The sequence below is a fragment of the Strix aluco genome, chromosome 7 (assembly GCF_031877795.1).
Source record: "Strix aluco isolate bStrAlu1 chromosome 7, bStrAlu1.hap1, whole genome shotgun sequence".
Classification (NCBI taxonomy): domain Eukaryota; kingdom Metazoa; phylum Chordata; class Aves; order Strigiformes; family Strigidae; genus Strix; species Strix aluco.
This window is the reverse complement of record NC_133937.1, coordinates 38,801,131-38,828,783: the sequence shown is the minus strand read 5'-3', so window position 1 is coordinate 38,828,783 and position 27,653 is coordinate 38,801,131. Positions and strand designations below refer to the sequence as shown.

The window sequence follows — 27,653 nt, the reverse complement described above, 5'->3', positions numbered from 1 at the left end:
CAACACTCAACCCACTCTTGACATTTGGCAAAAATAAGTCTTGAAAACAATAAGTACCTTCTGCTGGTATTGCTGAAAATACTCATTATCTGTTGAGGAAGTAAATTTAAGGATTTAAGAAGGAAAAAAAAAAAAAAGAGTGCTTTAAAAATACTTTAGAAAAACTACTTGGAGTAAGACAAAATGTCTTTGGGGGCTAAGGAAGTAGATTTGATTAAGTCTATTCTTATAAGTAACTCTGAGGTATATGGACAATTTCTGCATAAAGAGAGTATAAACATTACCCAAAGTCATTAACTGTTAGGCAGGAATTAATATGTTTACAATTCAAGCCAAGTGATAAATATGCATAAATAAAAGGAAAATATTCATTGCATCCCTGTGAATTATTAAGACTTTTTTTTTTTTCCTTATTAATTGGAAAAATTAACACGTACGACCACTCTGCTTTGTCCAGTTACTGGGTTTTTTCTAGCCAGGAATCTTCACCTTTTAGTTTTTGCTAGCAACACCTAAAATTAAAAAGCTTTCATAAAAAAACACAAACCCAAAACCAAACAAGGTATTTTCAAGTTCAACTTTGTTTAATTAAAATGCTATGAAAAAACCCACATTATAAATTCTCTTCTAAATGATCTCCAATGGAATATAGTGACAAGAGCAAGGGGTACAATCCTTCACTAATTTTGATAGAGAAAAGGACAGAAACACCTGCAAAAACCGCAGAGATCTGTGAAAACAGAAAAGCTGCCCCAAGAGAAACCCAAACCCTCGACGGGATGGGGGATGCTGCAGCTCTCTCACGGAGGCCACGCCACCCGCACACCCAGTTCACAGCAAGGCAGTTCCCCTTTCCTCCACGAAACTCTCCAAGCACATAGGACTAACTCGCCCTTTTTTTCCCCTCCTCTTAAGAACCAGTATCCCTCGTGCCGGTCACCAAAAACGTCAGCGACATGATGTGTCACCTTACAGGAGTCGCTCTCTGTCCGTTTAGTATCACCATAAGTCCCCAGAAGCTTTCCCACAGGATATCAAGGCCCTTATTTAGATAATCAATTGCTGCAGAGCCTATCTGTCATCTGGTAATTGATGCAAAATAACAAAATTATACATCAAACCAAACCTCATTAGCTCGTCATCCCAGCTCATCATCCTGAGTAAAAACTTAGCTCACAAATAAAGTTCCCGTGATGCTTACTACTATCCTTCAATGAAATCTTTGATTTATATCACCTCACAGAGAAGTAAAACTGAATTCAATAAATAAATACAGCCTTCATAGCTCAGGGAGACATAACAGATTGGAGAAGGTACAGGGAAGGGCAACCAAAATGACAGCCTGGAGAAGAGAAGGCTCTGGGGAGACCTTCTTGCAGACTTTCAACAATTAATGGGGGCTTATAAGAAAGATGGAGAGAGACTTTGACCAGGGTCTGTAGTGACAGGACGAGGGGGAATGGTTTTCAGCTGTAAGAGGGTAGATTCAGATCAGATCTAAGGAAGGAATTCCTTACTGTGAGGGCAGTGAGACACTGGCACAGGTTCCCCAGAGAAGCTGTGGCTGCCCCCTCCCTGGAAGGGTTCAAGGCCAGGTTGGACGGGGCTTTGGGCAACCTGGGCTAGTGGAAGGTGTCCCTGCCCGTGGCAGGGGATTGGGACCGGATGGGCTTCACGATCCCTTCCAACCCAAACCAGTCTGTGATTCTGTGACAAAGGGATGGAGAAGTTCTCTCCTGAGGGCCTACAAAGTCCCAGAACCCTCCAAGAAGACAGAGGAGGGATTTACATGACTTGAGGTTTCCAGTTTCACAGAGGTGGTGGTTGAAATGAGTGCACAGCTGTTTCTCACAAATTTCTCAGTATTAGAACCAGGAGACAGCTGCTGAAGCTAATAGGAGATGAATTTCAAGTAAATATGAGACGGTATTTTTAATTTAGGCATCTATGTTTTAAACACAGTAGGTGATGGAAGTTGTGGCTACAGGTTGCAGAGGCGGGCAGCAAAAGCAGGTCCAGCAAGGGACTGCACAAACTCTGTGACAAGATGGTTTTGAATGAGTAACATTTGGAGACAAGAAGCAATCACTCCAGCTCCCCAGCCAACAAAGTTCCCCATCAAGGCTTGGGCAGAAGCAGCGGCAGAGCCGCAGGGAAGGGAAGGATCTGGAAACACTCAAATATTAGGGTACTACTTTGAATTCTTAGAAGTAAATTGAGGAGGCACCACTGTATTAGTAAAAAATATAAATATACTTCTGGGTTTTCAGAGATTTCTGAGTTATAAGCACACAGAACTTCCAGGAAAAGTTACTCAATCACCTCACCATCTCTTCCCAAAGCCCACCTTCCATGACCACGAACACTGCACATCTACTGCCAGTCTCCATCCCCCAGCATGGCCTTCGCCTGCAGAGCAGCCCCGCTCAGAGCAGCCCAAAGCACTAAACCCAACGTAAAACTCTGCTGAGCCCGTTAGCGGCCTCTGCCTACAAGCCCTGGCTGACGGCCAGGCCTGCACCCACCTCCCGTCACTGCGGGTGCTGGGCCCCTCCCGCCTGCACCCACCCCAGCACATGCGCCCTCGTCCCCAAGAGCGACTTTAGTTACTGGGCTTTACCACAATACTGACTGACACTCCTCTGGTTTAAAGCGTGTGCTAATTATGCTCCTCAACTGCTTGAGGAAGTTTTAAAGTATTAATATTTAAAATGCTGAACTTGTTTAAAAATTGAAGAAAATCAAAATGCGGTGCTACTTTTAATACAGTATCCCAGAAACCATGTTTTATAAAGGACAGAGACATTTTTATCGCATTGTATTTTGGAGAGCCGCAGACCTAGGATTAAGAAGGACTTCACTTAGCCTCCGCTGTCAATCATAAACCCATTTAATGTCATTATCAGGCTTCCCATACTTATCATCAGGCTGCTGCATAACACAACATATTTAAATATTTTGTGCTCTTAAGATTTTCAGGCTTTAAAAAGTAACCTCTTATATTCCTTTCTAAAGGTAAAACTTAGTCACATACATTTTAATACATAAAAGAATTAAGTCTCTGTACAGTCAATCATAAATTTAACATACCCTTATTTGCAAATACTCAAATTCCTAGGTTACTTTATTTTTAAAAATAAATAAAAAATTAGCTGGAGCACTGGCACTACTCAAAGCTTAACATATTATTTTCCTATACAAATATCTGACATTAGTATTAGCAACAATACAGATATGAATATTTTGCTCGGCCTCAGTTCTTTCCAGTCTTCTAATGCGATCTGCTACTATCAGATACTGTATTAAAAAGTGAGGTTTCTAACAGCTTCTATCCGTTTTTTCATTTTAAATAATGTTACTGTTTTGGTTTGATTTTTTTAAGAAATGTTGGACCACGGAAGCATGCTACTATGCTAGTTTGCAAGCCCCATTATGACATGAACATTTATTGTTTTCAAGAAATATATGGTGGATACAAAAATATGTTTAAAGAAATCCCAAATCAGACCCTGCTATTTAGTTACTCATTATGCAGTAAGGAACTGTTCGAGAAAGGCCATATTGACCAAGACCATACAGAAGTTTTGCCCTCCCAGAGCAGTGAACGGGCTGTGAAATTCTCTTTTTTAAATCTGTATAACACTTTTTAAAATTTGTGGTGGCCATCACATTCTTACCACTAGACCTTTCCAACATGCCCCTCGTTAAACAAGGGAGTAGGAGCTTTTAATTGCGAGCATATGGTTAAAGCTTTGGGATACTCGTGACGTTGCAACCTGCCTCTTTATATCCATTTTTATTCACTGCCACCATTCCTTTGCCAGGTATCAAAACTAATGAGGGCAATTTTATTTTGGTGCCTGCATATGTATTTTGGAAACTACACCAAAGTGTTCATTTCTGAACATTATGGCCAAAATACTTAATTTTGTTTTAGACTCAGAGCACTGACAGAAACGGTGCATTCAATCTACTTCTATTTGCAGTGTTCACTTTTCTCTCTCTTACATAATTTGGTATTATTTTCATTTTTCACTTGTTTCACACATTTTATTTTAGCTTGCTTTTTTTCTGTTAGGTATTATGCATTAGCATCAGACTGCTGTCTGGCCTTCAAACTTTAAGGCAACATGTAAAAGCACATAAAAACCTGTGTTATTATGCTATATTCAAATTTTAAATAGTTCAATATTTCAATCAAGAAAACCTTACTGAGGATGTCAGAGTTTACATCACCTTCTAACATTTAACAGTTCTCCAGTTTGACAGAAAAGTTGCATCAAATCCTCCTCCTAATGAAATCAATGTTGTATAAATAATATATTATTCCACCAAAGTGCAAATACGAAGCAGGTGAAAAGTATCCCCATTATTTGTTACATTTGCCTTTCTTTTGTCCATAACTTGAATTCTAAGATGGAATTCATGCTCGTTCCAGATTTCATTAGGTGCTTAAATCTGAAACCGTTTGTTTGAAGGCAAAAGTATGATCAGATTTTTTATTTTTAAACAGGGCAGTATTTCTCCCTCAGCCATAAAGAAGTTGGAGATATATCCCTGGGATTTGGAAAGCTAATAAAATAAACAAGACAAAACAAAATAGTAACAAAGTTGGCATAATTTTCCTTTAAAGAATTTCACCCACACTTAGAGTTTCTCAAGACATCTTAATAAGAATGTAATTTCACATTTGCTCTTACTGAGCAAATCAAACACGGTGATTTATTATTCAGATGGGCACAAAGGATTTCTGAAATGCAAAAAGAAGGGCTATAAAAGCACAAATCATCAGTAATGACGACAAGCTAAACTGCCTTTCAAATATGAACAAAATGCAGCCATTTAGGGTATCATACATCATGGTCTCCCAGACCCTCATTTATTTCCTAACTGTACAGGCTGCATGATAATTTAACCAGTGCAGAATTCTGCATCTATTGAGAACATCTTTATTAGGCAAGTGATTCCACCGCTCGTACACACCACAAGGGACTAGTTTTCATAATCCCCATCCACAGAATAAGAAACAAGCATTTTCCAATCATCGGTTTAGTTCCCTTCCCAAAAACATTTGTATATGAAAAATGAACTTTTCTGAACTATAAACACAGTGAAAATATGTAAAAAAACCCTCCTATCCCAATAAAATTAGGACTTCTTTCTTGGTATGAATGATAAACCAACATCTACAGCAATTGGGATTCCTAATGAGACAGCATTCAACTGGAACTCAAAATCTCAGCTTTAGCTTGTAAGACCTGCTGTCATATTTTTCTTCCAATAACCTGTACAAAGGGAACTTAAGAGAGAGAGGTCTAAATCCTGCTCATACTTATCCCAATGAAGTACAGAAATAACTATCATAGCTAATGAGGTTACTCAGCATTTTCCTTCTTGAAGCAGAAATATAATAAATAGCAGTTCACTTAATCAGCTATTTAATATTTTAGCTGCACGCAGGTATTATGGGTATTATACACATAATCTTAAACCCACTTTATCTTCAAAATGTTCCTCCAAGTTAACAGATGTGCAATTACTCGCACTTTACAGATAAAGAACAGACATAAGCATAGTCTCAAATGAATTGTCCAAGCCCGTGGAAAAACTTATCATGGAGCAAGACACTAAATTAAATCTCTCAAATTTCTGCCTAACATGACTTCAAGAAACCTTATTTCTTTGTCATCACAGCCAAGTAGATTATACCCTTCCTCAAAGCAAGGAGCACCTCTAAGGATTTGATTGCATGAGGACCTGTTTGAAATTCAAGCCAAGTTTGCATTCACCTCAGCTGGAAGACAGGAACATATTTAACATTCCTCCATTTTTCTTCCAATAGCAGGTTCAAGTAAATAAATAACAGATTTAGCGTGGAAAGCCAGGCAGCTATCATATAAAGGAGTGAAAATAAAGACCTAATTAACGTGAATGAAGATTCAGCGACGTAAAAATATTTTCTTGTAGCCAAGATAGAATGATAGCATTGGTCCCAAATGACTGCAGAGAGAAAAGGCACAACATCATCCACGCCTCCATGTTTCAAATCAAGTAAACTCCACTCTTCCTTCACTTAAAAAGGAGGGTGGTAAAGTTTTGTGACAAATTAGGCTAGTCCTAAACAATTACGTATATCCCTAGTAACCTAGCTCAGGTATTTAGTGTCAGCACTTAAATTACCCCTCCTAATAAAAGTTATTTAATCTAGATCCAATAGCAGGCCCTGCAGGGAAGGTACCGAGTGGTAACACCCTCCTGAGAGGGAGCTCACATCAGCAGCTCGGCGCAGTGACCCTCACCCTTCGGCTAGGCTCAGCTCAAGGCAGTTGCCATCGCCAGCCCATCACTCACCCAGTGCTTTCCTTGGCTTTTCCCTCCTGAGAGGGCCCTGAACTCATTCCTGAACCTGCACCTCAGCATACAGTACACACTTAAAACTAGGTAAGTGTATAGGCGCTTTCATGCTGATTTTGCAAATGACTTGGGTGTTGGTTATCATCTTTCCCACGCTGGCGCTCGCTAAAACACCTGGCAGGTAACGCAAGCTCTGGCTGCAACACGCTTTCCCCTGAGCTGGATTTGAGCTTGTTTCCTCATAGACTGACAAGTACTTCATAGGCTGTTCCAGAAAAATTACATTTTAACATTACTCTGTAGGACCCGCACGTTCTAGCGGAGCATAATCATACAAAACACCTGCTCAACGCACACCTCTCCCCCCAGCACAGCGTTCCCTGGGAGCAGTCCTCCAGCCAAAACCCCCGCAGCTGTAATGACATGCCCTGGGCTGCCAGCCAGGAGGGCACGGGCTGACGCTCCCACGCCAGCGCAGTACCGGCATCTCAGTCCTTCAGCCATGCCCTGTCTGCTCACGCTCTCCCAGAAGCTGAATGTAAGGAAAAAAAAAAAAAAAAATCAAGCAAAACCTGAAGTCTGTAATACCAGGCTGTGTAAGAAGATTAACATTTATAAATACGTAAATTTAGTATGAAATTAGCAGTGTGGAAGAAGGACCCCCTACCATACTTCTCCCCAGAGAACACCGCTAAAAAAATACATCTCCCTGCTCTCATATATAACCTGATGATTTTACCACTCACTTCAGAAGTCCAAGGCAGAACTTCCATCCTCACACCTGCCTGTGTTAGAGGAATGAACCCCCGCAGCCCTGAGCAGTGCTCTGTCCTTGACAAACACCTGGAGAAAAAGGCAGTTGGGAAGGTAGGACCCTCCATAGAGAGAAATAAGTTTGTAATCTAAAAAAAGAATAACGAATTGTCATTTTTCTCTTTGCATCCTTCCAGGTTGAAGTCAGACCTCTCTCTCCTTTCTCAAGCATGGTTTTGACACTACTTCTCATTATGCAATAGTTGCACTCAGCGATTTTTTTTTAAAGGATGAAAAATTGGCAAATGGGATGATGAAGTGTTTCCATTTTCCCCGTGTGTTTACTTCTATATGCTTTTACAGTAACATGAAACATGATAATCAGGAAACATGTTATTTTCACAAACCATGATTTAAAATATCCCTATGTACACCAACGGTGTCAGCAGTTACATGTGTGTGAAGGACAAGCAGCAATCTGGTCTGCAACGGAAAAGTCCTTTCTAATTCTCTAAAAATTGACAGGAAAATGCTGTACAGTTGCCTAGCTTTATAAATGGGACATATGCATAATGCTGTGCAAGAATAATCAGCCCTGGGATAACAGCCTCTAAATGTAATTATAGAGAAGGTAATGATGTTGTTTTAACTGCTTCTTCTGTCAGAGGGTTTTTCCTTTCAAGTCACTAAGGTCATCTAGCAATAGTATTTTCTTCTAACAACCACGGTCCTGGGATGTAGTCTGCACAGCTCACATCTTCAGCCCTGTGAAAAAGTAACAGCATCTACTACCACTGATCTGCGTGCTTCTGCTGAAGTAGCATATGTATGTAAAACGTGGTCACCATACCATGTAATTTTACCCATGTCTGTGTACAGGCTGCGGCCAAGAACAAATTTATTTTGGTACAGAGAAAACCACAGACGTCCTGGAATACAGCAAGTCAGCACTGCTGGAAAGAACAGGAGCAAAAGAAAAAGCAGCGTGGTGTTTGTTGTTGTATCGACAAGCAAGCTGATACTTAAGTTCTTCCCACCTATTTCTTTGGAAAAAAAAAATTCTCTTGTAATAGACCCAGAGAGATCATCAACTGCAACCGAAACGTGCCATCAGCTCACTCCTTGGGGCGCTGCGGGGAGCACGCAGCCCCTGTCCCCGGGGTGGCAGAGTGAAAGCATCCCCCTGGGCACCCTCTCCTAGGGACCAGCAGTAAGCCTGCAAAAAGGGAAGAGGGCAAGCAGAGTACCTGGACAGGTAGCAGACAGGGAGAGCAACTTAGCTGCCCTCTGCTGACTGTCTGATTTGTTGAACACTCCTCTGATCCAGTCCTGCACAGCTAAACTGCAATTTAAGAGGCGAGGATTTCTGTAAGTTCATCTCCACGCTTCTACACTGATGTTTACATGACAGCTGGGTCCGTAAGGACTTTCCTACCCGCTATCAGGCTCTATCAGCAGAGCCCCGTGCAAAGACAGCAAAGCTGGCACAAATAAGGTGCTCCGGCCGCCGCCGCAGCAGCATGCATTCGTTGGTGCAGTGGTCTGCTCCAGCTAATTAACTCTAAAAAGATGTCCAGGACTTGAGCCAGTATTTCTGCTGCATCGTGCTACGTCGACGTATCAACTTGTTCAGCGTTTAGCTCGGGTGTCTCTCCCCGCTGCGGTGCACATTCAGCCCAGGCAGCGGCGGGCATTTCGTGCAAGGGCTCGTCCAGCCGGTCTGATCTGCCGCTTCAAATCAGGGGTCCCTTCAGTAAATCCAGAAATCAATAATCCTTATCGATGCTACCGATGGTGAAGATAGTGCCGCTACAGACAAACTACATGGTCCGCAACCGGGCTGAGCGAGTTCCGTGCTGTGGTAAAAAGCACTGATTAAACAAGAATGCTACTGAAATCCTCAGAAAGGGACAGGGATACTGTTTCTCAACTCAGGAATTCTCATGCCTCTCATGACATCTTCTGTCTGTCAGACGGGTCTGATCAAATACACGACTCATTTAATTTCTAACTTTTTTTTTTTTTTCTGAAAAACATCTCTGAAAGAGCTCCATGAAACAGTGAAGTGGTTTTGAGAGAAGAGGAGGAAATATAGGATTTAAGTTTGAAGAACATGACGGTGTTTGTCAACCCTGGCTGCTTTGTCAAACCACTTTTAACTCGCGTCCACTTTATTCAATGTTTAAAAGCAAACGGGAGCATCTACTCATTCTGTACGTTAAACACTTCTTCCACCACGTAAAAGGCAGCTATGTAGCTTTAAACAGGCACTTCGGTGGAATCCCAAACGCACCAGCATCACCCACTCTGCATCTGCTCCAGTGTTTCTGGTTTAAGTCGCGCAACTGGAAAACCGGGGTGCTCAGCAACATGGATCGCTTTCAAATAAATCTATCCTTGCCGAATTGGGCGGGTTTTCAGTAAGGCAGCCTCATCGCCGATGCCCCGTTTCCCCCCTCCCTCTGCGCGCACCGGCCGGCCCGGCCGCCCTCCCCTCACGCTTCCCGCGCTGCGCCCCTCAGCCGCCCCCCCCCCCGCCCCGCGCGGCCCGGCCCCCGGCTCCTCCCCCCCGCCCGCCCCGCCGCCTCAGCCCGCTCCCGCCCGGCTCGGGGCCACCCGCCGGTCCCGCTCAACAAGTTCCCCCCACCCCTCACACACTGCTCCGCCGCGGGGACCGGGCCGAGAGGACACCCACCCCCCCCCGCAGCCGCCTCCCCCGCCTCCCCTCCCGAGCCGGGCGCCGCAGCCGATGAGGGCAGCGGGGGAGCGTGCGGCGGCGGCTGCCTCTAGCGAGCGCTCGGGCGGCCGCAGCTGAGCGCCCGGCGGCGGCGGGAGGAGAAGCGGCGGTGTGGCGGCTCCGGGGCGCACAGCGCGGCTCCGGCGGGCGGCAGATGCGCGACCGGCGCGGATCTCCTGACGGCCAGCTCGCCCCGGCGGAGGGAGGGAGGGAGATGCAGCGCGAGGGGAGCGCCCAGACCGCCACTTCTGCCTGAGGAAGCGTTAAGGTAAGCCCGCCGCTGCCCTCAGAGCCCTCAGCCTGCCCGCGGCTCTCCCCCGCCCCGCGGCCGAGGGGCTGCCTCGCCCCCCTCTCCTTGAGCGAGCAAGACCTAAAAATACCCCGTTCCCTGTTTTTTCCTGAGGAAAACTTCGTAGGGATGAGCATAAAGCATCGCGCTGGGCGCCAGCGGGAGCGTTATGCAATGGTGTATCTGCCTGCCTGGGAACAGCTATTGCATTCAATAACTTTCATGACAGATAAAGGAGAGAATATCACTGTACACCTCCAAACCCGCTACTTTCTTCTAGAAAGATGCCAGCGTTTCTTTCTCAGGCTACCTGGTAGGGGAGAGGTGTAGCTGGAGGATTTGTGGAAGATGCACAAAGTGCTTTAGTTTTTCTGCTGATTGATTGCTGGGAAGTACCGCTGCTTATTAACTTCAGCGCTGGGAAGTCCAAACGCAGCCCTAATGAGGTGTCCGTGCGCCGCGGCCGTGGAGGAACATCGGACATGTTCATCCGGTAACTTGCAGCATAGCACTTCATTAAAAACCAAAAATCCTCACCAGGGGCTGAAGCTGCTGCTGTGCTGGGAACCGTTATTATCAATGTTATCAGTGGTTCTCCCGATTTAATACACCGCTCTGCTCTCCCAGTCCCCTCTCACCATCATCAAACACGTTTAAATTGGAGATGCCGTGAAAATGCAGTAGGCGAATGGGACAGCAGGTAGCAAGGATCCAGCACCAAAGTCACAGTCCTGGACCTTGCATCTTGCACGGCATCCAAAGCTTCCCGCTCTGCCTTTCCATCTTGCCTTCCTACTGCTAGTAAAAACCCTCTCCTGTGACCTCAACGTCCCCACTTAATGCCGTGTTTACCCCAGAGTTACAGCAGCGAGGGGGATGCAGGACTGCAGTTAGCTGGGCTCTGTTTGTGGGAGGTGGGGGGGCGGCCAGCCCTAGCAAAAGAGGGACATCTTGTCATGCTGAAAGCAAAGAAGATGTGCTCTGCTTATGTCACCATCTCCCGAGGGCTCTGTCCCACAGGAGCTGTGTGCCCCCCTGGCTGCCACGACTCAGAATAGGTAAGGGAGCAGTTGCATTTGACCTTGTATGTCTAAGCAGCTAAAATCCCTCACTAACATCACAGTAGAAAATTTAACTCATTAGGCTCTATGGTCGGGAAGTTTGGGAAGACCTGTTTTTCCAGCTTCCGAGAATCATTATTTTTCTGCCGAATGCTGGAAAGCGGTAACAAAAGACAAAACAGTAACAGGTCATGTCTAACAAACTGGGATTTATTCCCTCCGCTTAAGCGTTTCATCGTGATTACTGTTCATATTTACAGTGTCGTCAGGAATGCTGCATGTATCAAGGTTAAAATCTAGCTGCTAGATGAAAAACTACTAGTTAAAAAGAAAAAAAAAAATAAATCACATGACATGTAACTGTCCTAGCCATGTACTTAGAATAATTTAATGTAAAATTTGAAGCAAACATACCTATAGTAAAAATACGACAAGCATGGAGAGTAACGTATTTCCTTACTTTTGGTGTGAAGCCTCTTGGTGCTCTACCAGTCTGCTCCTGCCTGCCTTTCTTTACTACAATAATACTGTTCTCTTCAAGTACAAACAACAGTTCTAAGTTAAAAGCTGGATTTTTTTCCTAGCTTTATAAATGCATATGAGCAGCTCAGCTGAAAATATCTCAGTGCTCAGATATTGCTAATTTATCATCTGGGGGTATATATTATTCTATACAATAATGGCATTTAGTCATTGATTTCAATGGAAATACATAATGTATATTGCTAATCCAAATACTCATACTGAGCAGTTGTAAAATAAAATTACTGCCTCAGAGTTTAAGGTGCTGTTGCATTTAAAGCGTACTGCCTTCACAGAATGAGCTCACTGGGGAAGGCTGATACTAAATAAGCTTTTTTTTTTTTTTATGTTTGCTAAGGACGTCATGATGTCCTTGATGAAAAATATGTGTTCTTTAGGACTCCATAATTATTAACGATGTGTATTTTTAACAAGAAGCTCAAAATAATTCTAATCTTGAATGAAATCAGTGCCTTTCCCCCAGATTGACACTTAAAAAACCAGCTGGGTAACAGCACCACAAAAGAAAGTATTAGTTACTTATCAAGAGGGACAGCACTTAACATTCAATGCGCCCTTCTGCTAATTAAGCTCACAAACAAGTAGCTTCTAAGATCATCGCTGCATTTTTTTTTCCCCAGTTAACTATTTCACTGACAGAAGCATTTTTGCATGAGATGTACAGCATATATAATTAAACTGGAGGGAAGAAAAAAAAAAAAAGAAAAAAAGAGTAGCTAAGTTCATTGGAGGTTAATATACAGAAGGAAAATATGGCTAAGAAGCCCAAGAGCCTGCCCAAGTGCCGACTGACAGAGCGTGCGTCGTCTTCCTGACATGCACTACCGGGGACCGAACACTATTGGTCACCACAACCCACCGTTCCGTTACTTGGAAATCCAAACTCAACAACAGATTGTACAAATGACAACGAGATATTAACACTGCTGGTTTGTTTATGCTGTTCTGGAGAATTTAAAAGCAAACTTAGCTATACCAGTCCTTTGCAGTGACCGATGTGGTAGTGAAAGCCAGGGAAACCTATCAGCTTGCCAAAAAATCTGTGCTAAAATGTAAGGATACCTTCACAAAGCTACGGAGCTGTTACATCTCAAGGCAGTCCCCTACCCAACCATAGTCATCTCAGACAGGGAGAACTGAGGATGTGTAGTGACATAATTCATGCATACTTGAGGAAATTACAGTAAATCTAGAATATTTGAGAACATAAAAAATTCACGTTTAAGCTAACTATTAAAAAGGTCTTATATTCTGCTTTGACAGCCACTGTTTATAAAGAACTGCTGAAAATTTGTGTAAGATACTAAAAAACATCTAAGCAACAAATCTGTTTTATAGCACAATACTCCCTTATATTATTAATCAGTTTACAAATTAAATAGGCTTTAAGGAAATGAGATCACGAGCATATTTTAAGGAGAAAAAAAAAAAGTCTCAGAGTGGCAAAGTAAGGGGGAGTCCCGTATTTAGCCACCTGAAGATCAGCACTTGATTTTATTCTGCTTAGGAAATACTGTATAACCTATGACCAGACACAGGTACGACTCGCTAGGTATTGACATTCAGTTTTAAATTATTATTATTGACCACACAGAATGTGATCAGGGCATCCTCTTATTTTAGTGGCACAGCCCTATTTTGACATCTATTTAATACAATTTTACTACATTCAGGCAGAAAACAGCCTCTCTGCTGACCCCTTAATACTCTCAGAAATAGTTCAACTTGTTTATACATTTGCACAGCACAGCGTCACGGTGATCTGTGCCTTAAAATTCACCTGCTTTTCAGTTATACGTGTAAGCTCAAGTCTCATAGGCAAAGATATTTGGTTATAAAAATAGCAATTCAGTGATCAAACAGCAACTCTTGGTGTCCTCCTCTTTGCCTGTTTTTTTCCCTTCAATGGCAGAAAGACACCAGGCCTAAATTCACTCCAGTAATAGTTTTTCCATCCAAATCCACTGATTTCAGTAGAGGAGTGTAGAAGAGTGAGGGCCATTTTCACAGTCTGAATTAAACAGAGAGGGATTTAAAAGCCTTGGGACTGAAGGCCTCCAAGTCCTTTGATATTTGGATGCAGATCTGAACTTCCTAAATCTATCATTACGAGAGATTTTTGTGGGGAAGTGCTGGAGCTCTACCACCTGTCAGATTCCCCAGTCTCTGCACATCGCTGCTCATCTGGTCTCAGACTCAGTCCATATGAAAAAAAGTGTGCTTAAATATGTCACAAAAGTTGTGTAGTTACAACCAAATATATCTGAGGCTGCAGCAACTAAAAAAGACAGACTGGAGTAGTCATTTGTAACCACTAAAATATTGCCCAAAATGTACTCATGTACATGTTACAAATTCAATTGTATGGCTAAGTGCAGCCAAATTACATGGAAATTTCTAATATTTTAAATGAGACCTTAGTATTAATTTTCAGTGCAAGAAACTACAACTAGTAAAATAATAATATTTGAATACTAAGCAGCAAAACAAACCAAAGTATTGACCCATAGTCCAGTACTTACTGTTCTGGAGAGCAGACCGGAGTTATGGGCCAGCGACACACAAGAAGGGGCATTTCACTAGAGGACTACAACAGTCTAAACTCTTCACTGCGCTGGCTTTTCCTGCAGGAACGCTACCAGTTTGGTTTGGAATCCTCATCTAACAGCAGAGTTCCATTAAACAGGCTAAAAATGCAGTTATGCTGTGGACCAAAGAACATGTAAGCATGTGACTTTTGTACCTGGTTTAACAAGATCTGCAGAAACAGCATATGGCCTGGCACACTGACTGGCTTAACGGAAAATTAGCCTTGTGGAAGCCCTCTGCAAACTTTTTTTCCTATAGGTGCTGTCTGCCTCAGCTGTACGGTCCTTTTTCAGCATCAGCTTTGTGTGCTGAAGAATACTTTCTCCCGTATTGATTTCTACTTGGACATCCTGCTCCTTTGGATGCAAAGCTGAAGTCTTCTGCCCATCTCCAGAGAGACCATTAACTTTTTTTTTTCTGCAGTCTGCACCATCCAAAGATTTTTTCCTCTATCTGTATTTGCTTTTACTTCCATTTTATACCTGGTACAGGAATTCCTTATTATTTGGGCTGAAATAATACTGGCAAAATCCCAACCTTAACTCATGTTTATGACATCCACGGGGAAGAGAAGCAAGTGGTTTGTGTTATTTTTGCCTGTCCGTGATTGCTAGAGCATGCCTGTAAATAAAGCCCACATAGTTACAAAATTAAACCATTTTAAAAACAAAAGCAAAGGAAGATCATTCCATATGGTCTAAGTGAGGAGGAAGTGTCAAAAGCTAACAAAGAAGGATTTACTTGTTTTGTGCTCTTCCCCACCTTCCCTGCTTGTTTCATGCCTGCCCTTCCTCACCTCTTCATTTTCTTTTAACCTCCAGGAAAAACGCAGACACCTAGTCAGTAATTCGGTCATACAAGAGGCAGCCCTACAAAACAGGTCACAGCCGTAGCACTTAAAGCTGTAAAAACTTTGCTGTACCACTAAAACCATCCTGCACAATTTCCAATTAGTTAAAAATTGTCATTTTGTATTTAGACCCAGCTTTGACCAGAATTACAAGACCTATACAACTTAAATACTTCCACCCCAACTCCACAGTGACCTAAGCCACAGGAGTTGTTAAATTTCAGTGAGAAGCACAAAGCAAACCACAGGTATGACAGCCCATCACTGTGACCACAGCGCAGATGGATATATCCAAAACTCTCTTTAAATGGAGTAGTTTGGATATCGGTAATACCCCAACTTCACCACAAGTCTGCTTTGTGCTGCCTGGAAAACCACATCAGCCAATGCTCATGCCAGAGCTGTGATGCTGTTGCCTGGATCAAGTCGGTGAGGTCAAAGCTGATGTGAGTTACAGAGCCCAATCACGATATAAATGACTTTTAAAAACTGAAACAGAGGCTCTACGATGCTCAACACAAAACCACTTCAGCAGGTGTGTAAATTCAGGACTGTATTTTGAAGTTAGTAACATGAAAAAGTTCTGGTCTGGTTAGTAGTTACTTCCTGCACTCCTTAGGAGAAGAAGGAAGAAGAGACAAATCAGTATTTATATATGAACAAGAAAAAAATTTACAGCAAGCCCAAATCTGTCCTTCAAATCATTAGTAATTGGTTGTTCATGTCAATTTTGATATTATATTCATTATTCTCTTCTGCAAATACAATCAGAAATGAATGAGGAGATATCCACAAGTACAGAAATTTAACTTGTGGATCAGTTTAATACATTTTTGTGTATCAAGGCCATCAGCAAATAAAACACAGCAGTATCTCTAAGGAGCTGACAAAGAGACAGATAAAACACCCCAATGCTGAAGAGAGTAATTTAGCAGAAATTATGCCTGAACTGCCTGGTAACACCAACAACACTGATCCATTCTGTAGACTGAGTCTAAGTTGCTGAATTCAAGATGAATCTGTGCATTTTAGGTAGTCCTGAGCTAAGCAAGTTGGTGACAACAATGTGTTATCCTCTAACATTCACACTGCGGAAGTACAAAAACACACAAAGCCAGGAGAAACATGACAAATTATCTGCCTAGCAGACAGTTCTGGTGCCTGGAGCGTTATCAAGCAATTCTGATTAATAATAGGGGAGTTGTCAGCCACCATCCTGCAGCTTCAGATGAGCAGAGAATATAACTTGAACAGACAAAAGGAACATAAAAAATTCTTAAGAGGATCTCTAATTATTACTTTAATGCATTTCCTAATCATCCATATCACAACCCATCCTAAAACACAATCACCAGAATGTTTTACTTCGAGATCTTACTCCACCTTGTCCCAGGTCCACGAAACCTGGAAGTAATTTATTCAACATCTCCACAGCATCTTTGCACGCTCTCATTGCTTCCCTCTTCATTCTCCACACAGTTGAACCAAAAACTTTTTCCCTGGTGACCTGGGCTGTTTGCACCGGTGCTACCCATCAACTCCAACCCTTCTTCCAAAGTCCTCATGTTTGATGAGAACTTGAGACTTTGGGAGTTGAGATATGGAGCATTCGCCCCGATGTTCAAATTTAAGACAACTCCCCCTCACATCAGAGTTTGGCTCTAACTTCACGTTACTTACTTCAAGAGCATCTTAGAACTGGCTTTTATGAAGTAAGTTTTGCAACATTAGGGACTATTATTCACTTGCAGTACAGCAGTTAAAGTACAGCTTTTTGCTCTGCTAATAACACTCTTTTTGGGTAACCAGTGCTCATTTTTGTGCGAGCCTTTGCTACAGCAGAAGTTGGACTGATTTGTGCGCTTCTCTCGTCTTTCACCAACATCAGCACACTCATGTCTAATGGTACATTGCTAATTTACAACTACAGCACAGCCAGAACCAGAGCCTGCCTGAAACCAGAAACCGTTCACAAATGTGCTCCTCAGGAAGGTGAAAACCACCTGGCCTTTATTTCCTGGTGACTGCTGACACTGCTGGAGTGCAAATACAAACCTCCTGGTCTACTGTTATTCACCAATTAATATCCTGCTAATGATGTCAGGTTTTAGACCTAAATTACCACTTCACACCCTCTCAAGGCTCGTCTGCATGGAACCCTAAGCCAAGTAGAAAGAGCTGACAATGTTGGGAGGCCTTACAACCCCTGACCTGAGGAAAGTCATTCCGGACTGCTGTGGGTACGTGGCACTGCACCCAAGCACACTGCCGTGCCTCTCCACTACCCGCACAGCAAAACTGAAGCTTGGAGGTGGAACCTGCTTCGCTCATTTTCCCTCTTGACCCTACCCAACGTTTCAAAAAGTGAAGATGAAAAAGAAAATGCTGATGTAGACGCTTGCAGTCTGGAGATGTTCTCAGTCCCGAGCACCCTCTCTGGAGGTCTGACAGTTCTGCAAACATGTTGGCCGAAGCTAAAGAACAGAACCATTTTTTTTTTCCTGTCATTTGGTGGTTGTTTTTTTACCTCGAACACCCACAGAAACTACTGATGTTTACTAAGAACAATTAAAAGTTACTATTCAACAATAGAGCAGATAAGGAACGGTCTTTGAGCTCGTGTTTTTAACAGCTTGCTATCTAAATTATTTAACAGAAAGTCCCATAAAAATGAAAAAGCCTTCCAGTGAAAGTACGCTGGCTTTTGGACTCCTGGAAGACAGTACAGTACAAGAAGAACTATTTGTGATTCTCCTAGCAACACATCCTCAGCAGCATCCTTATACTGCGAGTACCAGCTGTAACACTAACAAAGAATTGCACAGATTTCCATGGCAAAATAATGCTAATAAACCTTTACTCAGATTTTCATAGTAGCAATAGCTGCATAGCACAGTAAGAAAAATAAGTGTAATTCTTTTAACAGCAATGTTAATTTTTCCAGTACACTAAATCCTAGCAAATGTTTGACATTATAACAACACTATGAATTGACAGGGAGTATCTTTTGGCATTAGATTTGTTCCAATATGAAGTTAATAGCCATTAACTCAGACCACAAGGGTCTATATTGTTTTTAATGCAAGTGCAAATCTGTTAGTCTTACTATTAGTTGTACAAACGTATTATGGGAAAAGTAACCCTTACTGTACAGAATTTTATCACGTTAAATGGATTCCTTTTAATTTTATACATGGAACAATATAGGAAGCAACAAAACCTGAGTATTATTAACATTTGTGTTCAGAACACGTAGTTGACGTGTCAAAATTATCAAAAATAGCAAATACCAGCTTGTGCATTCAGACAAATTGTTTTGTTTTGCAAGGAAGACTTTAAATAGTTTATCCTACAATAGATTCCTGTTTTATCTAAAATTCTGCAGGCTTATTAAATCATACATGTTATTTGTTGCCACTTAGTTCTGAAGCTTAAAGCTCACAAGAGCATTTAAAGGCATTTACTGTCTACCTCAGCCATTAGCTGGGTTATGATTTTTATACATTATGCTCACAGAGGCTACCAATGGATGGGAGAAAAAAAAGAGAGAGAAATCAAATACCATATGACCATGCTTATTCCAGAGGAAGACTTTCAAGGCAATTATGAATCTGTCATATGGCATCACTGAAACTAGATGATCAATAGATCCATTTTTTGAAATTGTACTGAGAACCATCACGACCCTACCAAACATTTGTAGTTTAGAGTGCAATGCATTATTTCTAAATAATGCATCCCAAAGCTGGTTTTTGCAGGAGGATGTAACTAAAAAATAAAGGATCAGTCTAAGTTAGTAAACTTTGTTTCAGTCTGTAGGACCTCTTGATTTTTTTCAGTGAAAATATAACCCCCCTTCACAAACTATAAATTAGGGAGCATAGGAGCTTTCTTTTCAGGTATGAACAGCAATAACATAGGTGAGAAATCTCCAATCATCTCCAGACCAGAGGCTGAAAAGCACCGATTTAGGCAAATGGTGGTAATGTTGGGTAATTCGTTGAAGTGATGAAAACTTCTCCAAACAGGAAGATCATAAAGTTAGGGCAATTCACCCTCTACTTGATAAAATACAGAATACATAAATGCAGCAATAAGAATGAATTGAGCATTGAGGAATAAATAAGGAAGTTCAAGAGAGAGGAAACTCAAGTTCAATGCCTAAGGGCTTCAAAACAGATTTTTAAAAAAACACTAGTTTGACATTTACCAGCACTTCTAACTCTATTATTCTACATGAACAACTCTGATAAAAGGAAGACAGACTGGTCTACCACATCAGTTCTGTATGTCAATACATACAGTGGGGGTTTTTCCTAGCAATAGTCATCAGTACTTTTTACACCACAAAAATTGGGCATACCTGCGCCCTTGAATTTATCCAAAGTCATATTTTATCCTCAAACTTGTGTATTAAAACTACTGAAAATTTGTAACACAGGAAAAGTTTCTGCAAACAACTAATAATAACTGGCTAAGATCATTCATCTTTTCCAACATCTTTATCAGTACAATTTTGATTACTGGACACTGATTATTAATAATTAGGATACTACTATATGATTTTTAAGTTTGTATCATAACACCACAGTCAGTTAATCTAACAAGCGGATGGATTCCTTTTAAAAGAGTGAAAATACTCCTGAATTAACGAAGTCAAAATGTCAAAGAAATAACATGATATTAGAAGCAGTCTATTTAACTCAAAATTAAGAAAAGCATTCAGATTACATGTAAAATATCCTCAGGTTGCTGTCACTGGTTTACACGATGGTATATTTAGAATTGACACAGAATAGGCTTCTAATATTGTACTTGTTTTTATGAACTAAATCCAAGTGTATTTCAAATCTCTATTTTTAATGATAGAAGTGCATTATATTCTATGTATACACTTAGAAGATGACATAGATACCAAATAGTTCTTGAAAAACAAATATGCATTATTAAATTTTATGGTAATATTTAGACATATAAAAATGGCATAGAACAGCAGGGATTTCTCAAGAGAAAGTATAGCCTCGATATACCCAGAAGCCTGAAGGCATTGCAGATCACTAAGGAGTCTTCCTTTGCATGGTAAAGCCCAATTATTTGCAACCCCTTGCATTATTTTTCCTTTAAGCTGTTACATATGTGCACAAAAAACCTGTGCGCTCTTAATACGTGCACAGAAGTTTACAGCTGCATCTCTAAAGCCTTCACTTGGTCTGAAAATACAGAGACTGAAATCTATGCTTTTCATCTGCATTTGGAACGTGGAAAGTTTAACTCCACTCTGCTAATTAACACAGTTAGTCTTTGGGTATACTTCTGCATCATAAAACCGACAGAAGTAAAATATAAATTATAAGGCAAGCTACAAATCTCCTTTTCCTTCATTAACAAATCAGTCTGGAAATTCAACCCTATAATTCACCTTAGAGTGCAGTTACTTTGCAGAGTTTTGGATTAAGAGGGGAGGTCCTGCAAAGATTTACTTATGTACCTAAGCTTTACCTGCTGACACAGACTTGAATGGGACCGTTGGGGACCTACTGCTCCTCATAATTGAGGTGTGAATCACATAAAATCTAAGTCTCCTTCCTAGAAATGCCTGTTGTGTTGCTGAACTGAGGGGAAGAAATCTGGACAGCATCAATAAATGGAGAACTGAAAGGGAAGGATTTATTTAATTGAATAAAACATGCTATGGAGAACTGGAAATAATAAAGAAGGTGGTTTCCATAAGTTACCCTGAAGATTTTATACTAACTTAAGGCTTCTCTGTGCATCACTTTTTTGTTGCTATTATTATTTAATAGTTTATTTCCATATTCAAATGAAAAGGAACACTGCTTAAGGGTATTCAGCCAGAAGTTTATAAACAAATCAAGGCCAAAAACTGAAAAATAAGCTCTGTGATTACTTAAATATTTAGCTTAGTAAATCATCTCATGCAATCAGGGTTTGTTTAGAGTAACTACAGACAAAAAGTTTAAATCTCTTATCTGTATTTAATTGGCATCTCCAACTAAAATTCAAATTCAAAGCCTTTATTAGCCCCCTGACAGAGTAAGCCATAAACTCTGCAGTACACATGCAAACTGAGAAACTCCGTCTCAGTAGCTTCCTGAAGTATCCGGAAATCCTGCAGCTTCAATCATATTTCAGAGCCGCACGTTTTATGTACGCCAGCCTTGCCTCGTGTTCCAGAAAGCGCTACCGAGATGAGTAACGGGCAGCAGAATTACAGAGAAGTAGTGCAGGGAAAGGAAATCCATTATGGCAGGATTTCCTTTTCCAGTTTCCTGGTCTGGATCCAGGCTGTGCCCATGGCACGCTCCTGTTCCCCAGGAAATCAGTAGGAACGCTGGCAGGAACTTCAGTGGAAAGAGGGCAGACTAGCAAGCTCAGTACAGGTTGAGCTCAAGTACAGGTTGAATGATTAAGCGAGGCCTCCCAGGAGATGATGTTGTAAACGCTAGTGCCTAAGTAAGCCAGAATTGGAGTCAACACCTTGTCCAAAACAAATTAAACAAAAAAAAAAAAAAGGTATTATATAAACTCTTCCGTGTTAAATATTTAACTCGCAATCAACTGTTTGCTCAACCGTTCTTTTATCAAATGTGCACATACAGTTCTCCTTGGAGACACTGAGATCTGAGTAAGGCTTAAAAAAATCTAGTTCTTTTGGTTGCTGTCATTCTTAATCACAGATATCTATAAAATTATTAATCCAAGCTACTAGTGGGAAAAGAAAACTCTAGATGAGCTAAATCAATCAGGCCTGTGCAACTGGGAAAAGGAGACAAGCAATTTTTGAAGAATCAATTTATTGGCTATTAAAGACATGCTTAAAATTAACTGCATCACAGAATATAGTTCCTCATTTATCTACTTCTGTAGAATATCACCAGACTCCTGGGTTCATCTGGGTTATGGACTCTATTAATTCCATCTAAGTCATTCCAAACAGACCCAGCAATCCTGCAGCCCCAAAGATTATGGGATTAAAGTAGTATTTGAAATAATCTGAAAATTGAGACTGGTCAGAGGTACACTAATCAAATACCAAGCCAATACTTGAAAATAAATTGTATGTTACTGGATCCTACTGTCAAATAACCAAGTGCCAGAAAACTCACTTGGACAACTCTGAGGTATCCTGTGAGATGTTTGTCATGAGTGACTTTCAGATCTAACAACCACTTTTTGTAAGCCCCTGTTATGGGTAAAAATGTGTGCCCTCTTTTCAGACATAATTACTGAGTATTTCATATCTTTGTCAATGCAACATTTCATATTTGCTACAATTTTTTAGTAGTGCATGAACTCACATTAGCAGATTTGAAAACTAATGGATATAATGGCTGTTGTGTTATGTAGTTAGTTTTTTGGTAAACTCAATTCACCAGACCATTATGGAAATTTTGCTTCCAGTAGTTCTACATTAATGAAAGTGCAGAGTTTTGGGTTTTGACCGTAGTTTTTACCACATATTTTAGTTGTGTCTAAAGCTAATGCCTGTCCAACTGCAGGCTAATGGATCAGGTTTGTATCTTAGACAGCACTTCATTATTCACTAAAGCATTCCAAAATTCCACCCCTAGACAGACAGATGGATGGATAGATGTCTCTATTCCCTACCATCACCATCTTTGGAAGCTGTGAACCAGTGGGGCTCTGTATGCAGAACATCTCTCAAATAAAGGCATAACTTCACTCAGCAAACATGACTATAATTAAAAGACAGCCCAAAGCAGTCAGTAAAGGATACTAATATTCTCCACAAAGCACAACCGACTCCTTATTTAGGGTTTCAGCTGGAACAAAAAATTCCTGACATTCATATGTAGTTAATTTAATTTTTTTCCCCCCACAAAAATTTGTCTATATTTGTACATCATGTATTAACAGCACAGGAAAAACTGATCTTACCCCCCCAACCCCCCCCCCCCCCGGGCACAAAGTCCAAAAGATCACCCTGCTCCACTTCGATTTTATCTTCAGGCTTCCCTCTAGCATTTCCATTTTATAATCTCTTTTCCCCAAAAAGAGGGCCTTGGTCACCTTCGTATCAGATACTAGGCCTGTATATACGTATCTAGTTTGAAATCTAGTATCTAGCAATCTCAGATTCCATTATTTGAATGTTTTTGTCCTGAATCTTCCCTCTTTTTGCTTTCTTCTACATCACACAGATTCAGATAGAAACTTCCCCTGCTAAAATGACTGCTGCTCACTCACCACTACCTGAACCTGACCAGTTAGATAGAAAAAGGCAAACTGGACAGATTCTAGAATATTTCAGTTACTTGGTGGCAAATTACGGGGACCAGGGAAGTAAAACATGAAAAAAAACCCAGCAGGTAATGATACATTTACACGAGGACTTTTGAAACTAATTTGATAACCCAGAAGTCCAACCTTGCAGTCTACAGTGCGCCATGCACATTTGTGTGTCTTAATAACTTTGGGGAAATGTCACTACTACTTTTAAAAAACCATAAACATTCAGTTTTCCATTGAAAATAATTTCTCCTTAATGTTTTCTTAAATTAAAACTAAATCTAGACTAGTCATAAGGATTCACTCGTTTGTGTCACTGAGTTGACTTTATAAAACATACGCTATTCTGGCACTTAACTCTTGAAGAGTTTCACATTTTTTATGTAATAGACAAAAGAATTTTAATCTAAAATGTATTTCAAATACCGCATTGAAAGTCCCTTTACTCATTTTACATTGTACTCTGAGTCCCTCTGAGGGTACATCAGTGTTTAAAGAGGAGATACACACAGAATACTCAGATTAAGTGGGAATTTGGTAATTCCGTAAATCTCAGCATCAGGGAGAAATGTGTGCAATAGGAGAGTAAAAACGATAACTTCAAATCAGGTGTAAAAAGGAGGTCTTAACTATCCAGTAACTAGAGATCCCCTATGATCTGTACGAGGATCGAGCTGTTGGGTTTTTTTGCTATGTGCTGTGTTAAGCAGTTGGCATCTTTTCATCCTTGAGGAGGTGCTTATATTTCAATAGCAGATTAAGTAATTTCTGTGAATCATCACAGGTTTTTTGTGGGTTTTTTTTTTTTTTTTAGTACTTTAGGATCCTTTGGGATAAGAAGCTCTATTATAAAGGCATATTACTGCTTCTAGTAAAGGATGGGTTGTTTTGCATTTGAAGCAGAACCTTAATTGATGCACTGCTGACTTCTTCCACAAACTTCAATAGTTCATAAATTTTATACATACAGCAGCAGCAACCAGTTGCTAATATTTATACACAGGTTTTAGGTTTAGCTATGAGGTTTGTTTTTTTTTTTTTAAATCCAAATAATGGCACCACTAATGACCAGTTAATTTCTTTCAAAGATGCAGAGTACATTACACACAAGAAACATGTTTTGTAAGCAAGCATACTGGAAAAAATAACGCCAGTTTGACACTTCTTGTTACTAAACATCTGCATTAAAGGAGCATTAAGGGTGGTCAGCGCTCTAGACTTTTCTCTATTTGTACAGAGACATTTGCTTTTCATTTTCCCTGTGCTTTTTATTAACTATCAAGTAAATTCAGATGACTCGCGTTCTGAGAGCCCACGTTCCCTTGCAGTGACATCCAAGTGCTGAGCTAGCACCCTCAGCATGACAGCCATGGTGCCTGCCTTCTGAAAAGGGGTTTGGAAAAAACTTCTGGTGCCACGAAAACCTCTCTGAGGAGTGGGTGTTGTTAAATCGAGATAAAAATCACAATTTTCTAGCAAAACACTGAAGTCTAATAATATGAAGGACTATCACTTAAGAGAATTGAACAAAAAAGGGTGCAAGTGGCAGCTAAAGTAGAGGAAGTTAGCTCAAATATTGCAAACTTGGGGGGGGGGAAGTAGCATTTTTGTTGTAACGTGAGGCTTTTTGAACTGTTTTTGAATGCAGGCATCATGGTGAGTAAGGAGCCCAGCAAATGCTTACTCACCACCTCGGAAAGCGAAGTTGAGCCGGCGGCTTCACTCGCGTTGGAGATGAAATATGCACTGGATCCCAACCGGCAGATTAAGAAACGAAACAAAGCCCTCCAGGTGAGATTTAAAGATATCTGCGAGGCCCAGAACGAGCAGAGGGACAAACAGCTGTCCACCACCCAGGATCCCGACAAGAGAGAAGCCAAGCCCATCTCCTACAAAACGGCTTATCGCAAGTACATGACAGTGCCTGCCCGGAGATCGATACCCAACGTCACCAAGAGCACAGGAGTTCAGACTTCACCCGATCTTAAAAAGTGTTACCAGACCTTTCCCCTGGACCGGAAAAAAGGGAATATTCTAAAAAGCGCCTCGACTGTCGACACCTTTAAGAGTCAAAACAACGGGTTTCTAATAGACGTTAAGGACAAAGAGGGCAGAAGCTCAGGGGAGGCCATCCCGTGGAGCAAGAAGGCCGGCAGCCTGCAGACGGCGGAGTTCATCTCCCACATCAACGAGCGCACCAACGTGGGATCTCGCGACAACGGGGCTGAGGCCTGGATAAGCAGCGATTTGCACAGCTCTCCCAAAGAGCCGCCGCCTCCTCCTCTCCCAAACTCGGCCGACCCCGCTTCGGAGGAGCCCACCCCTGCCCGGCCGCCCAGCCGAGGGAAACCGGTGGTGGGGCGGCCGGGGAGCGAGGAGGCCGCCCAGCCCCTCCACGGGAGGGTCTTCAAGACTGAAGTGGCCACCGTTTATTTACCGGCGGCTGGTGCAAACGCCTCGCAGCCTGACCTGCCAAACCTCGTGGCCGAGACCGACTGGTCCCCGTGCCCACCAGCCGAGGAGGACAAAAAGAGGACCGTGCACCTCAACGGGGTTCAGCCCCAGGCGGGAGATGCTCGAGCCTGCTCGTCGCGGGCGCAGTGCCAAGCCACCGAATGTAACGAACAGACCCTTCAGATAAACGTTTCGCCTATGGAGGAGAACCAGCCTTGCCAGACGGCTGTTGCCGTGAGCGAGGAATGCCAACAAATCGTGCCTCACACGGAAGTTGTGGACTTGAAAGCGCAGCTTCAGATGATGGAAAATTTGATCAGCTCTAGTCAGGAAACCATAAAAGTGTTGTTGGGTGTTATACAGGAGCTAGAGAAAGGAGAAGCTCACAGAGAAGGGTGAGTAGAAGCTCTTTACGTGACTATAAGCTTTTTTAAATGCCTTTTCTAACAAGTCCTGCCTTTGAATTTCCTAATGCAAGTTTGCCCCCGTGCGTTCCTCCGCATCACACCAAGACGTTACACGTGGTGCTTCTCACACGGACTCAGTTTTGCTGCTTTAGAGGCGAGTCCTAGGGAAACCTGCCAGCAGTATTCGCAGATTTGGTATCTGCTTGTCCTGGGATGTAATTAAGTGGTTATTTAGCAAAGAACCTATAATACCTCTTCTTGTACCTTTTCTAACGAGCACAGAACAAGCTGTTCTCCAAACAGGGTTAGCCAGGATGCTTTCACATCAGCAACTTGTATTAACTGTAATACCTCACCTGGCATGAAAAGCAGCAGAAAAACCTTCACTCTGTAAGAGACCTTTTTAAGATTAAGGGATATAATTCCATTAATGGCATATGAATCTTGTCTGGTTTACTTTCACCTTCTGAATTTTTAATGTTTCTTTCAGAAGGAAATTAGATTAAAACTTTGAATATCAAAGTCTTCTTTACAGCATTCGCACTACTCTACACACCACAAACACAAGCATAAAGAAACAAAATTTTGTTTATCCCTAGCTTACATTACAGTTAAATCAACCTAAATAGAATTACAAATACTACTTACTATAACACACTACAACCTTTAGTCTTTACCTAGACAGTTCAACCCATCTGTTACATTACCTTAACAAGGGTTTTGCAGACTTACTTGCCTTAGTTTGCTAATCTTTATTCAATGAATGCACCTCAAAATATATGTGCACTGTTTGTGTGGTTTTAAGTAGTTCTGTAATTAAATCATAATTTGTCAGAAGAAATCTGGATTTTAAAATTAGGAACCAGTAGCTTGTGCTTCTTGAAGCAGCACATCTTTTCACTAGAGTCAAAAAGGTACATCTTAAGATTTGTAGTTCAACTCTTTCTCTAGGAATGTAGGAATCATCCTGTTAATCCTAAAAATTCTAACTGTTTTCATTAAAAAAGTCATTTTAGCTGTTGGACAATGCTGTCAACGCAGCCTTAGCATTTTTAGTTTATTTTACAGCTAGTTATAGTATTATTAAAATACCCTGTCAAATCCTGCATCTTCAGACTGGGAAGCTTCTTGGTGTAGCTGAAAGCAACACAGGCTTACTGATTTATTTTTTTAAATTATTATTCAGAAGAAGTGTTCCTCTGACTTTCTTAACTTACAGAAATGGCAAGAGAATTGGAAAGAAGTGGCATGCTGCATGTCAAATTACAAAATACAGAAAAATATTTCTTCATCATAACTCATCATCTGATCATCGAGAACCCTGTGTGTTCACACACACACCTAC

At 41.3% G+C, this 27,653-nt stretch overlaps 2 protein-coding genes across 5 annotated transcripts in view; one reads left to right on the top strand and one right to left on the bottom strand.

The window, feature by feature from the left end:
- DOCK1 (dedicator of cytokinesis 1) overlaps positions 1 to 27,653 on the bottom strand; it is a 312,269-nt gene that overhangs the window by 149,099 nt on the left and 135,517 nt on the right. The gene's annotated exons all lie outside the window — the stretch shown is intronic.
- Positions 9,949 to 27,653, top strand: part of INSYN2A (inhibitory synaptic factor 2A) — a 49,732-nt gene continuing 32,027 nt past the window's right edge. Inside the window, exons 1-2 of the mRNA XM_074831526.1 lie at positions 9,949 to 10,112; positions 25,096 to 26,296. Of these exons, the coding sequence (XP_074687627.1) occupies positions 25,101 to 26,296 (1,196 nt within the window). The 5' untranslated portion in view covers positions 9,949 to 10,112; positions 25,096 to 25,100. The remainder of the gene's footprint in view (positions 10,113 to 25,095; positions 26,297 to 27,653) is intronic.